The sequence below is a fragment of the Xiphophorus couchianus genome, chromosome 15 (genome assembly GCF_001444195.1).
Source record: "Xiphophorus couchianus chromosome 15, X_couchianus-1.0, whole genome shotgun sequence".
Lineage (NCBI taxonomy): Eukaryota > Metazoa > Chordata > Actinopteri > Cyprinodontiformes > Poeciliidae > Xiphophorus > Xiphophorus couchianus.
In genome coordinates, this window is record NC_040242.1 from 22727990 (window position 1) to 22740879 (window position 12890).

General features: G+C 38.3%; 1 protein-coding gene across 4 annotated transcripts; it reads right to left on the reverse strand.

Annotated features, from left to right (window-relative positions):
- Positions 1-350: 350 nt before the first annotated feature.
- On the reverse strand, positions 351-12051 carry gopc (golgi-associated PDZ and coiled-coil motif containing). 4 transcript variants are annotated; one of them, XM_028039903.1, is made up of 10 exons: positions 12017-12032; positions 11559-11888; positions 10304-10468; positions 9564-9587; positions 6772-6947; positions 3875-4040; positions 3691-3786; positions 3013-3177; positions 2703-2871; positions 351-1594 (listed from the first exon to the last, which is right to left on the reverse strand). In XM_028039903.1, exons 2-10 carry the CDS (start codon positions 11817-11819, stop codon positions 1479-1481), a joined length of 1338 nt encoding a protein of 445 aa, XP_027895704.1. In that variant the 5' UTR covers positions 11820-11888; positions 12017-12032; the 3' UTR covers positions 351-1478. The 4 variants fall into 4 exon arrangements, with proteins under 4 accessions (XP_027895704.1, XP_027895702.1, XP_027895701.1 ...); XM_028039901.1 differs by lacking the exon at positions 12017-12032 and adding an exon at positions 11985-11999; XM_028039900.1 differs by having other exon boundaries at positions 11559-12051.
- Positions 12052-12890: the final 839 nt, after the last annotated feature.

Sequence of the window (12890 nt, forward strand, 5' to 3'; positions counted from 1 at the left end):
AATGCAATTAGATTTTTTTTTAATGATTCAGTTGAACTGCAGTTCAAAAGTATGGTCCAGTAGTCATCGGTTAAATTTAAGTGCATTTCTATTTATTAGTTTTGTCAGTTTCATGTCATTTCAGTGACCACTGTGATCTTTCTGAACATTAATAGGAAGTAAGCAACTTTTTTGTGTGTGTAGTACTTTAATATTTATTAAATACCATTGAATAACTTGAATACTTAAATCATTAAAGAGCATTTGTTCATTTAAATATTCCTTAAATGATTAAAGAGCATCTTGAAGAATTTATAAACAAAGCCCAAAAAACTTAAACTGACAAAAACATAATGAGGTTCAGGAAAGAGTTATGACAAATAAATGGTTTATTCAAGTTCAAAAACAAGCAGGTGGATAATAAACGATTCAGCTGAATACATGGATTGCAGAAGTGGAAGCCTGGAAAAACTGGTGCAGTCAAACCTTCTCCACAGTTATACTGGGAGGCGTTCCACAACGGTTTTAAAAAGAACGAGGAAATGCAGCAGCTTTAAAGAGCACACATACCAAATATCAGAAAATAAACAGGATTGTCTATTCATAACAGAGATGGGTACAGTAGTCTCCTCTAAACATATTTAGGACATGTGATACTGTTGCCGATGACAACACTGACCTACTCCTGTTCAACTATCAACTAAATATGTCAGGACAAGGATTCATTCATTTTTATGGACTTTCAGGGACAGTAGTGATTAAAAAAATGTATCATGCTATTTTTGAAATTATTTGGTTAAAAAAAAACCTCAAGAAAAGCCAAGAGGTTTACAAAAACCAAAAAAAAAGAAGAAAAAATCAAAAGTAACATCAGCAACCTAAAAAGGGTCAGTTGTTAGCCTAAGAGCTACGGAAGGACAAGGTGGGTCACCAAACAGCACGTTGCATCTTAATCTTCTGATTACACAAATAGGAGTTTACACATTAAAACATATCTATAGTCACTGTTAAAAAAGAAAAAACAGACCCTGTCTAAAATATTTGATGCCTAAATGAGTTCATTGTGAAAGTTGTCCTACGTTTCTAACAAACTTATTTTTCTTTCAGAATCTTTTTCTGAAAAGGCTTCCTTATTTAAAACCAGATAATGAACCAACACACACCGTCTCCCCAGACAGAAGCTCTGAAGCATTTTATCAATAAAGAGATGAAATTATTCCACTTCCATGTCAGCGTGCATATTTCTCTCCTATAAGGTATTCCTGTCAGCTCCCATTGCTAAAAACATTCTCAAATTTTCCCAGTCCCATTAACATGGCATCAAACTTTCACATAAAAATAACTGCGATCAAGTGCCACAAGCCACAAACTGCACTTCATCTAGACTAAAAGAGAAAGATGGGAAAATGGACAGTAAAAGTCGGTTTCCCCAAGTTTCTCAGATTGTCACTGAATTGTTTCAGTTCTTGTCCAAAAATCCCAGAGGTCAGTTTGGCATTTTATGAGGAGTAGTCCGTGTCTGGTGGCTTTGACGGAGTTTCCTGTGGATTTTTCTGAGAGGGGATCCCAGGGTTTCCGTTCTCCGGTCCATTGTTCAGTGTCATCTTCTCCAGAGCTGCAGAATGGAGAGAAAAGATTAATGAAGAACAAAACGTTCTTAATCTGACTGAATTAAAAACTATTCCTCCTCAGAATTCAAAAATAATTCAATACTTTGGGACAAACATGCTGCTGTTAATCCTTCAGATGGCCTCTCTTCACAGAAAACCTCAAGACATGTTAAGGAACTGACAGCTAAAGCTATATAATGTTGCTCAACATGTGAATGAAACCAGCTTTACAGAAGGAAACACTGAGCTGAAATTTCAGGAAAAGGAATCTGAGCCTGGATCAGCTCTGACCCAGAGATATCTTTGTCTTGTGAAAGACGTGGAAGCAGCTGGTGAGAGAGCTCACACCTGGTTCAACAAGAAACGTCTCCTCTTTGGAAAATAGAGGTAGAATGACTGATGTTGTATGACTGAAGATTAATGTTCATTTCTTATTTTTTGTTAGACATATCAACTTGAATACTGGTTCATATAATCTGTTGACCTCGTGCTGCTTTTCTTCCTTAAAGGAACCGAGGTTTCATGTAATGCACTTTGTTAATTCAGCTGGTTGAAATAATTGTGTTCCTCAATTTTTTATCTAACGGATCAGTTATGATGGAGAGCATGTATTCTGTTAAAAGTTTCTATTTTACATTCATATATTGATGAATAAAGTATCCATGGACCGTTTTTGACTTTCTGCACATCTGCTTTCGAAAGTAAAGACATTTTTACACCAAATTGGTGCAAAAATTAATAGTACACTTAAGGAAATGAAAGTTTCATTAACTATTTAAATTTGAATACTTTAACAGCTATTTGAATGTCTTAGCTCCATTTTCACAATCAGTCATATTGGACATTAGCATTCGATTGATTTATTCCGTTTCTATTCTCACATCTAGCAGGAAAACATTGAAAACTAGGCAGGACTTGTCACTGCTCCATGAATGGATTTGCAGGTTTCATATGTGATTTACTTGTGTGAATTCTAAAATATCTCAGGAGCTTTTTGATGTTTCACTTTCACACACAAATCAGACTTGGGGACACTCTTGTTCTAATTTGACCAAACACTGTCCTGAACTCACGTTTCCTTTACAATCTATTTGAAAAAGAGATTTCCTTCACCCTGAAGTGATGCTGAGCTGTTGCCTGGTGGCGCTGTTGTGCTGCTGTCCTCCAGTTCATCCAAGTAGAGTCGGTACCGGTGGCCGCTGTCATCTTCATACTCCACATTCTCATCATCACTGTCCACTTCTGGGGCCACGTACACCACCTCGAACTCAATTTGTCCTCGCTGCCACAAACACCCACAGTGAGCATATTAAGACAAATAAGCTGTTCATAAAGAAGTAACTCTTTAAGCCTTTGTGCCTTCTGGTCTTCTTTAAAGCAGCACCAATACAGTTAGAGAAATCCAGTCTAACAGAGGTGCTACCTGCTGAGACAGAATGGTGACGGCTTCTTTGTGTTTTGCATCTCGCAGGTTGATGCTGTTGACAGCAAGGATGGCGTCTCCAACATGCAGACCTCCACATCTGTCTGCAGGCTGGTTAGGATGGATCTCTGAAATCAGAATGGGAACACCATGCTCCTTCCCACCCTGAAGAACAGACACATGACATCAGGTCCTCACCAAACAATAAGGTATTTATTTTGGCATAAATTGAATCTCTTCAGATTCCTGTTTACAAGCAACTTTATCCAGACCCGTCTCTTGTTCCAAACAGTTAGTATAATGGGTTTTTTTTTTCTTTCAGTTTTGTACTTATTGTCATGCTGACTTTTTTCTGAGGGCTGTCAGAGGAGACTGAGGTTAAAGTATCCCTTTGTCTTAAGTCAGGTTAATTTGTTTATGCATGTTTTGTATGTGTATAGTATCATAAATAAAGTTTTTTTTTTTTTAAACTAGTCACAGTAATTGGTTGGAATCCGGGCCTGGTGGAAACCAGCTCCTTGTTCTACAGAGGGACCTTCAGAGGTTGAGAAATGATTGCTTGCTGGAGGCGTGCAGCAAGCTGTGTTGAAGTTTTTTATTTTACCCAAGTGATAAAGTTTGTAAAATTGCGCAAAATTGGAGTTTGTTCCTCCTTAAGGAAGAAAAAGTTCTATTTACTGTGATGGAGATTCCTAGGCCTTCGTGATCCTCCTTCAGGAGCACCACCTTTCTGATGGGACCCACTCCCTGGGTTTTCTTCAGTGTGTCAGGGTCCTATCATACAAAAAAATATTAACATTCACTTTTTTTTTTAGAAAGAACAAGTGCAAGCATTTCAACCTCTGTGTGAGTTTAAACATACATGTCCCACAGGAGAGGGAAGAGACTTCTTTGGGTCGCTGCGGCCTCGACATGCACGGATGACTGTTTTATGGCGGTGGAGGTGAATCTCTGCCTCCAGCTGGTTCCACAGCTTGTCATGGGCCGGTCCTTTCATGTCACGACCAAGTAACTGGATCTGCTGCACCCTGAAAGAGTGATCACATCATCATCTACTGTCATCTGTTAGGATATGCTTCTCAGCTGTAGTTTTTAACTGGGGCGAGTTCAGATTAACTTGGTTTTTCTATGAACAGAGACGCATCAAATCTCAGTCATCGTACAAATTTCAGTTTGCACAACGTTGCAAGCGGACTGCTTGGATGTAACATTTAATAGGCCTGAACAAAGTTGCAGTCTGTGTTACAGTACATCTGAAGAAGCCTCTGACTGAAGATGCTGTTTTCCCAAGACAGTCTCAAGAAGAGGATGGTCTGGTCTGGTTGGACAAAATTATGCTGTTTTTATGAAGAATCCTTTGGTACATCATCATGTCTAGAGGTTCCACAGCTGCTCCTGGAACAGAACCAGAGCAGAACCAGAACAGAACCAGAGCCTTTTTAGGTTCTGGGCTCTGATGCTTTTATTGTCTTTTCTTTTGTGAAAGTCAATGAAAGTATCCAGCAGATTCACTGGAACCATACAAAATGTTACCGGACCAAAAGCTGTAAGAACCAATCGGGAAAAACACAAGTCAGAGTTTTTACTAAAGAAGAATAAAACCCAGGATGAATGAAATCAATGAAATGTATTATTATACTGTGTGGTCAGTGAAAATGCATAGTAAGATTAATTCAACTCCTGTGTAAAAAGTCAAGTTTTAAAATAAAATCCAACTAAAACTAAACAATTTGTGTTTGATGAATATAACATAAAAGAGAAATAAAATCATTTTATACAACACTGTTACAAACAGGGACCCCCACCACTAACAGGGTAAATCTGACTCTCACTCTTTGAAATCCACCTGAACATTATCCTGATGGGCAGATCTCAGGCACAGTAACATTACAACAAAAAAAAATTTGTCTTTGTGTTATACGATCAATATGCAGGCCGAAATTGTATTGTGAAGAATTATTGACTGTAGCAAAAAAACTGCAGCGCTCAAAAAATGTGAGCCAGAAATGTTAAGACATCTGATGTGTCTCTTTTGGCTGAGATTACTGTAGAGACTCACTTTAAAACATCTACAGCAGGATTACGCAAACGATTTCTGCTGGGCCCTCAAACACATAACAACATGCTCCAACCCCTCCAGATCTGTGGTGTAGGATGAACAGAGTGCTCCATCTCTGGCATTCCTCCTCTGCTTCATCCTCGCTCTGACTCCCAGTCCCACTCTCGTTGAGAATTTTATAGTGTGGAAATCAGAGATTGCACTCGACTTTTTTTGTCTTCTGCCATTTTGACTCATGCAGTCAAAGTAATCCCGTCAATCTATTTTTACTGGTCAATTTTTTAAATGATAATGACATATTTAAAGAATTTAAGGAAGAGGGCACTTCAGAGGACACCAGCTCACCACTCACAAACACACATCTTGTTTAGTTTGAGGATGTTTCTGCCCAGTGTGACACTGGTTCTGCAATAAAACTAAATAACATTAAATTAAACAAACAGGTTGATTTTGGTTTTGCTCTTCCCATGACATTCCAGACTCTGGTCCTCTGGCTTCTTTCTGCTCTTTGCAAATGGCTGAATTTTTCCTCAGGACAAATTCAGATAAAATGAGTTTTGTGCAGGAGCTCATGTACAAGGCCTGCACATGCCTCATCAGCATCATCCTCATTCCAGGAGGGTGGAGGTTGCTGCTGCCAGCAACATGATCCACTTAAAACACATAAAACAGACACGCTCACATTTCTGAGAATGGAAAAAAAACTTGTCAGCTGCTTCTCTGAGCCCTACCCAAAAAACAAACAATTACCTGTCTATTTGTATTTTCTTTATTCCATGCTCACATACAGTATTATGGTGACTGATTCTCAACCTGCAAATATGGCCTGCTGTTTCTGACTCTCCTTTGTGTGGTACATCTGATTATTTATTGGCTTTTTTTATGTATCATCAAACTTTTTATTTTTTGAGTGTTTAATGTAAACAGTGGTTTTGGTAATCAAAAGAAGGGAACGTAATGGAAAATCTTATAACGTGCTCCTCACCGCCCTTTGTTTCAGATCTGAATGGTCTGACCATAAGGCTGGTCAGCTGCTCTCAGACCTCTGCAGTCGTATAACAGCAGGAAGAGGTTCTTAATGCTGGAGGCCATCTAAAGCCTGAGCATTAAGGAGCTGCTCTTCAGTTAAGTTGAAATGTTTTTATTGCAGTCCAGTTTACGCGACATCAGTGACTGGAGTGTCTCACACTGGCGCTTTTTGAAACCAGAGTGGAACTGTAACGCCTCTCAGGATGTGTGAAGTATGCTGCAGGACAAAACAGCAGTCCATATAAACCAGAGGATGATTGTTGGTTTAAGTGGGATTAACCAGAGCCAAAACCAGATGTGTTCTGTGTAAGTAACCTCAACAGCCCTGATGACTGCAGCCTCATTATTTGGTACCGAGACTCCAAACTTTAAAAGACACTCCGACATATTTCCTGACCGTGTCGACATTAAAGTCAAAGGGCTTCAAAGACAACATGGAAGTCACATCTGCTTAAAATTGAACACCAATTCCAAATTCCAAGGACCCTTTTTGCTCTATTTACCTGCAAAACATTTATGAAAAAACTACCAGCCTGAACAGTTGTAAGAAATAAGAGCAGCAACAATAGATGTCCCGTTCTTCAGTCAGAAAACAATGTTGTCTGTCCAACAAACATCGTCTCTGGAAATATCCATTACCATCAGTCCTAATAGAATTAAATTCTTCTTACCTGCCAGCCAGTTCCTTGTCCAAGTATTTAGCTGCTAGTCTGGCTCCGTACACCTCAGCCTGCAGGACTGCAATGTGTCTACGAAGGGCCTCGTTTTCTTTCTTAAAAAGTCGGACTTCTGCTTCCAGTCTTGCCTCAGTTAATTTCTCCTTCTTGCTAGCATCAAGTTCCTGTTCCTAGAATAAACACAGACCATGTAAGTGGCATAAAGACTGATCTTCCTTTACCTTTATTTTGCTTTCCCATAATTTCACATCTTTGTTCTCCACCAGTTGCGGATCATAGACATTGGAAAATTCTGCTTTTTCCTCAGGATTTCAGTGGAACTATCTGGCTTGTGGTCATAACTAGAAGTCCATTGTTTTATCTTTGTTGCACTGCAGTCTTGTCCCCTCTTCTAAAAAACGTTCTCCCATAGGAGAGAATAAATTATCTTAAGATGTAATTTGAGTGTAGCTCAATTATCTGACTTTCAAACCTGGTTCGACTACTAGGACAGAGTTGTATAATGGACAGTGTAAGGAAGGATACATCCACATGAGGGCTTTCCAGTAAAATATAAAATATCCTTATGTTCATTCACATCCCAGACTCTGTAGTCAAGCTCATTCGTCACCTCCTACAAAGCGTTAACTGATTCTGTGTGCCTGAATGCTATTCAAGAGTTGGATCATTTTTGGTTGTTGCTTGGAGTTTTGGGAGCCCTCAGATATCCCCGGGGCAGTTACTGGGCCTCAGCAGCGAAAGCTTAGCAAAGGTCTACTGTAATCATAAGATTTCTTCTTTTTCTTATTATTCCACCGCTTGGCGTGGATTTTTGGAGACCTTAACATATTCAAACAAGCTTCACTCAAAATTGTTCCCTGTGTTAAATTTTCTGATTTCAATGGAATGTAAAGTGGGCGTGGCCAAAGCGCTAGAGAGCTCTAACCTGACTCTGCAGTAAAATACTGAGGAAATATAAAATTTACCACCTGCACAACACTTTGTACTATATTCTGGAATTTGTTGTCTGTGCTTTGATAAAAGGGGCTCTTGATGAAAGATGCAATGCAAACTGATGAAATGAGAGATTCCATCTCATATTTTTATTTAAGACATTTCTCTTTCTCTTACATGCTTGGACCACCAAGCATGTAAGACAAACTCTCCTTTTGTTTGGCTATGAAAAAAAGTTCTGCTGAACAACATGGATGATATCTCTGCTGTCATGCACTGCCATGCTGAAACATGGGGCTCCAGACAGATCAGTCTACAGCTGGTCTCTAAAATCGTTTCCAATATCTTCATTGCTTAATCACACAACTGTAATCCCTTTAAGAACTGCATCCTTGTTGTCAAAGTCTCTGAACAATATTTCTGCTAAAGCCAAAATGAAATATTTTCGTATTATTTCTAAATTTTAGAAAAGCTTTTTTTGCGCATGTCAAAATCAGTGTTATTTTTGAAGTGCTGCGGTGGCGCAGGCCTGAGTCCTCCATACAGATGTCACAAGATCAAGACCCAATAAAACCTTTAAAAAATCCAGGTCATTTTAAAAGATGCCTCTGTTCAGGTGGAGTTTAACAGTTTCACACTATTATTCTGTTGATAAAACTTTGCTGCTGCGTGGAGTTTCTCTTTCTGCGTTTCTTACCAGGTGAATAACTTTTATTGAATTTTGGATGTGGAATTTTTAAAAGCGCTCCATGTTGCTTCTTTTGAAACGGGTTTGTTTGCATAAGTAAAGAGCTTGAACAAAGAACAAATAAGACTTTGGACTATGTCTCTTAAAACTTTCTGTGCTCATCTTGTAGACATTGAACCTTTCTTTTTCTTTTTTGTTTTACTCAAAACACCTGTCATGTGCTTGTCACTAGATTGGTTATGTGATTTGAGTTGTAGGAATTTTCTTTCTGCCCACTGGCATAAAAATATATTTTTATATTTCTTTGAGGAAATTTGGCTGATGATCTCCTCCACATGAAAATAAAATCCCATAAAAACTGGACTTGCTAAGATTGAAGTTAGTACTTTTTCATTACTGTACACACACCAAAAACAAGGTAAGCAAAGTTAAAGATAAAAACTGAAATTGTGGAAAATAACATTGTGATGACAACTTTCATCACAATGAAAGTTGTCATATATACTATAAATTTATAGCTTCCACTATAAATTTGTCAACAAATTTTAGCTCACAGTGTTCAGGAATCTCCTTGTTTTGTCCAAAGATAGATTCTAACATTGTGTTTTCTGTTTGTTTTTTTAAAGCATTAGGTGCTCATTTATATTTGAATAACTTATAGGCCAGAGTATCATCTGGAAAAAACAGCACCATTAATCTTCTTTTTCTCCATCGTTTTGCTTTAACAACAAATCATATGTGGCATGAAAATGAAGAATTCTCAAACTTCAATATGAAACACTACTTGTTTTATAGTAGTGTTTAAAAAGAAATCAATGAAGACGACGCACAAAAGATGCAAGAGACCTTCTAAAAGCAAGATAGACTTTCTGCTGTTTATGTCTAATTGTCAAGTGATATCTGATAGCTTATTATAGGAGGAAGCATAATTTCCACCTCAGACCAGTTTACAATTTCTATAAAATGACTTTAAATACATTTACACAATATATTCCATACCTGACAGACCCAGATCCATTAACTAAGAAAACCAATACAACAAACATTCAGGCAGACCCATGTCAGGACGAAACGTTGTGAACAGCGATCAGTAGCTAGTCTAACAATCACTTCAAATATCTCAAAGATTTTACCTTTGCAAAAGCATGTGCCAAATAAAACTCACCATCTCTTCCAAGGATGTTGCAAGCTTTAGAGCAAAGTAAGAAGAAGAAAAGAAAGAAGGTGGAGGTTAGAGAATAGTTTGTAACATGAGAGGTAACACACAGAACTGTGTTAGCAACAGCAGTGGTGAAACAGCCACAGTTGCCAACTCAGCAACTCTGTTGCTATAAAGAGTTAGAGATATGAAATGACTTCAGAAAGTCCATTTGTAGTTCTAAACATATTTAGAGTGGTTTGGTACTTCTTGACATTCCTCTTTCCCACTGGAGTCTGGATCACATGAACAAATATGCAAATTAGGTGATGACATCATCTAGCGACTTTAAGGACAGCCAGTACTTTTCTTTCTCAGGAGTTGGCAACAGTGGAAAGAGCAGCGTAGATAGAAAAGGGGAGACACTGCACTGGCCGGGAAACTTTGGTTTCCAAAGAAAAGAAACACTGATGCTCACATGACCACTGAATTAAACCTGATTCCCAGTATGTTGTTGTTGCCATCTCCCTGACAAACAAACCTCAGCTAATAGAAAGGTGTGACATGTGAGCTTACAGGACGGCCAGCAGTATGGAAGCTCTCTCTCTGCTGAACCACATTAGAATCAATACATATCAGGAATCCTTATTTTTTAATGAAAGCAACAGTCCTTTACCAATAACACATGATAATCTGTCTTTTCCTGACAGACGCCTCTTACATCCTTGTCAAACGTACCAGAGCTAGTCATTTTTTGTCCTACATACCAGTCTGTCTTTGATGATGTCAGAGTCCTCCACTTGGCCCTGCTTGGCATTGAGCTGGAGCTGCAGAGAATGGAGCTGCAGCAGCAGATCGTGGACCTCCTTTTCCACGACTGTCCGCTCAGACTTAGCTTCAGTCAACTCAGAGCGCAGGTCAACCAGCTGGGCCTTTATCAGACAAAGTATGAATGAAGGAGTGGATATGTAGAGGAGAGGAAGAGTGGAGGAAAGGTACAAAATGAAGACATGTCAGATCAAAAACTGGATTAGCCCAAAAAATAAATACATAAATCAGAAAAAGATTTTGTTAAAGGCAATTTTTATATAAAAAACTGTATTTTGACATGCTCCTCTGCATCCTCCCTGTGTTCCTACAGCCATGTGCAGAAATATAACACTCCTGGTCAGAAACAATCAGAGCCAGCGCTGACAATCACTCTTATGCATACGCTGCTCACCTCGCTCTCTGCTATACTACACCTGTATAGTAGTTCCCCACATCGGAGCCTGTCAAGAATTTGTTGTTTCTCCACCATTAGCAGCACATTGAGGTAGATGCTGATAAATGTACAAATAAATTCCATTCTGGTAAACTGTGTGATTTGGGGGAAAAAAAATTAAAATATGTTCCAATGTGTGTTTAAGAGTAGAAATGTCTAATCTGTCCATCTTTTTGCACTTCCAATTTAAAAAAGAATGCTGGTTCAAATTCTAAAATGCAATCTATCAGCTAATGGACTAGCACTCAACAAAAGACATCAACAATTACTGAAGAACAACAGTGGTAGAACTTTACTCCTTTAACCTTAAACAAAGCATAGAGGAAACAGCCACTATGATACGATTATCCAAGACCAGTAAAATGGAAAATTATTAGTTTATCTCAGTCTATTTTCTTAATATTCTCTTATACTTTCACAAAGTTGTTATATCAGTCCAAGTTTTAAACAGGGTTTAGATTCATTTGCTCCTGGCTCTCTGTTCTGTTGTCTGTGATAGCAGCCTCCGGAAACACCATCTATCCTGATGACTCCGCCTCGGTTGGAGACATGAGTCCACTGAAGAGGCCTGGAGTCGGAAGCTTTAGGCTTGGAAAAGCTTTAGGATCTTCGCTGTGCCAACCACCGACCATTAACTCCAACAAGTCAGGAATAGGAACAAGCCAGTCAGACGTGCTCTGTCTCCGGGAGAACTGCTCTCGCTGTAAACACAGTTTAATATTCACTGATTAAAAACATACTAAGATCTGTCAACTAACCTCTAATTTGTGGTTGAGCTGGAAAACCGTCTGGGTTTTGTGGCAGAGCTGAGCAAAACAAGAGCTCAGACTCGTCATTTTCTGTCTTCCTTCGTATGTTATATCCACTTGATCAGGGTCTATTTCTCCGAGCAATAGATCTACGTCCACAAATGCCTTGTCAAATTCCTTCTCCAGCACCTCCAGCCATCGGAACATAGACATACTCGGGCCAAGGCCTGAGCTGTGGCCCGGCGGAGAGCTGCCAGTTGAGGCGGACATGGTCAGTCTGTCGGACAAGTTAGCTCAGCAGCTAACTTTGATCAGCAGTCTCAGGAAACCCTGATGGAGCTGAAGATAAAAAAAAGTCGATTAAAAATCCTTCAAACGTCTGGAGAACACCTCGTACTACTATATATTTAGAAGAAACCGGATTGAGGAATATACCGCGTAACCAGGAAGTCACACATTAAACTGACATAATAAATCGACTTCTTCTTCTTCTTCTTCTTCTTCTTCTTCTTTAAATTTTAACGGCAGCTTGCATCCATTATTGTTGCACTACTGCCCTCTATTGGATCCTAATATCTATACCTCAAATTCTCATAATGATCCCAGTATTTTTTTAAAAAACGAAAAATCTTCATTTTCCCCTCGTAATTTAACTGATGAACCACATTCTCAAATTTCAATTCCCTATTAAAATCGAATTCCGTTTTTAATAATCTTTTTTGATTTACATATTTTCTACAACTAATAAAAACATGTTCCATCGTTTCTACAGCATCACACCAACTACAAAAACCAGTAAGATGTTTTCCCATCTTAAAAAGAGTTGCATTTAAAAAACTGTGACCGGTTCTTATTCTATTTATAATTCTCTCCTCTCTCCTGTTTATTCCTGTAATTTTTACTACATCAACTGTATTTTGTATCCTATATAAATGCCTTCCATTTATTTCATTATCCCACCTAATTTTCCATATCTTCTTACTTTCTCTCCGAACTATGCTTTTGCCTTCAGATTTAGATAACTTTATTGGCATATCAATATCTTCTTTTTTAATAGCCTCCTTAGCCAACCTATCTGCTCTTTCATTACCCAAAATACCCACATGAGCAGGAGTCCAAAATAATATTACATTTTTATTTTGTTCACAAATTCTATGATGAACAGCCATAATCTCATGTGATATATTTTGATGATTATTTGTACTTCCTTTTCCAATACTCAGCAATGCAGACAATGACTCACTACAAACTATTATTTTATTTATATTACTATTCTCCACCCATTCTAAAGCTAATAATAAAGCACATAATTCTACTGCATATATACTGAGATAATTAGAT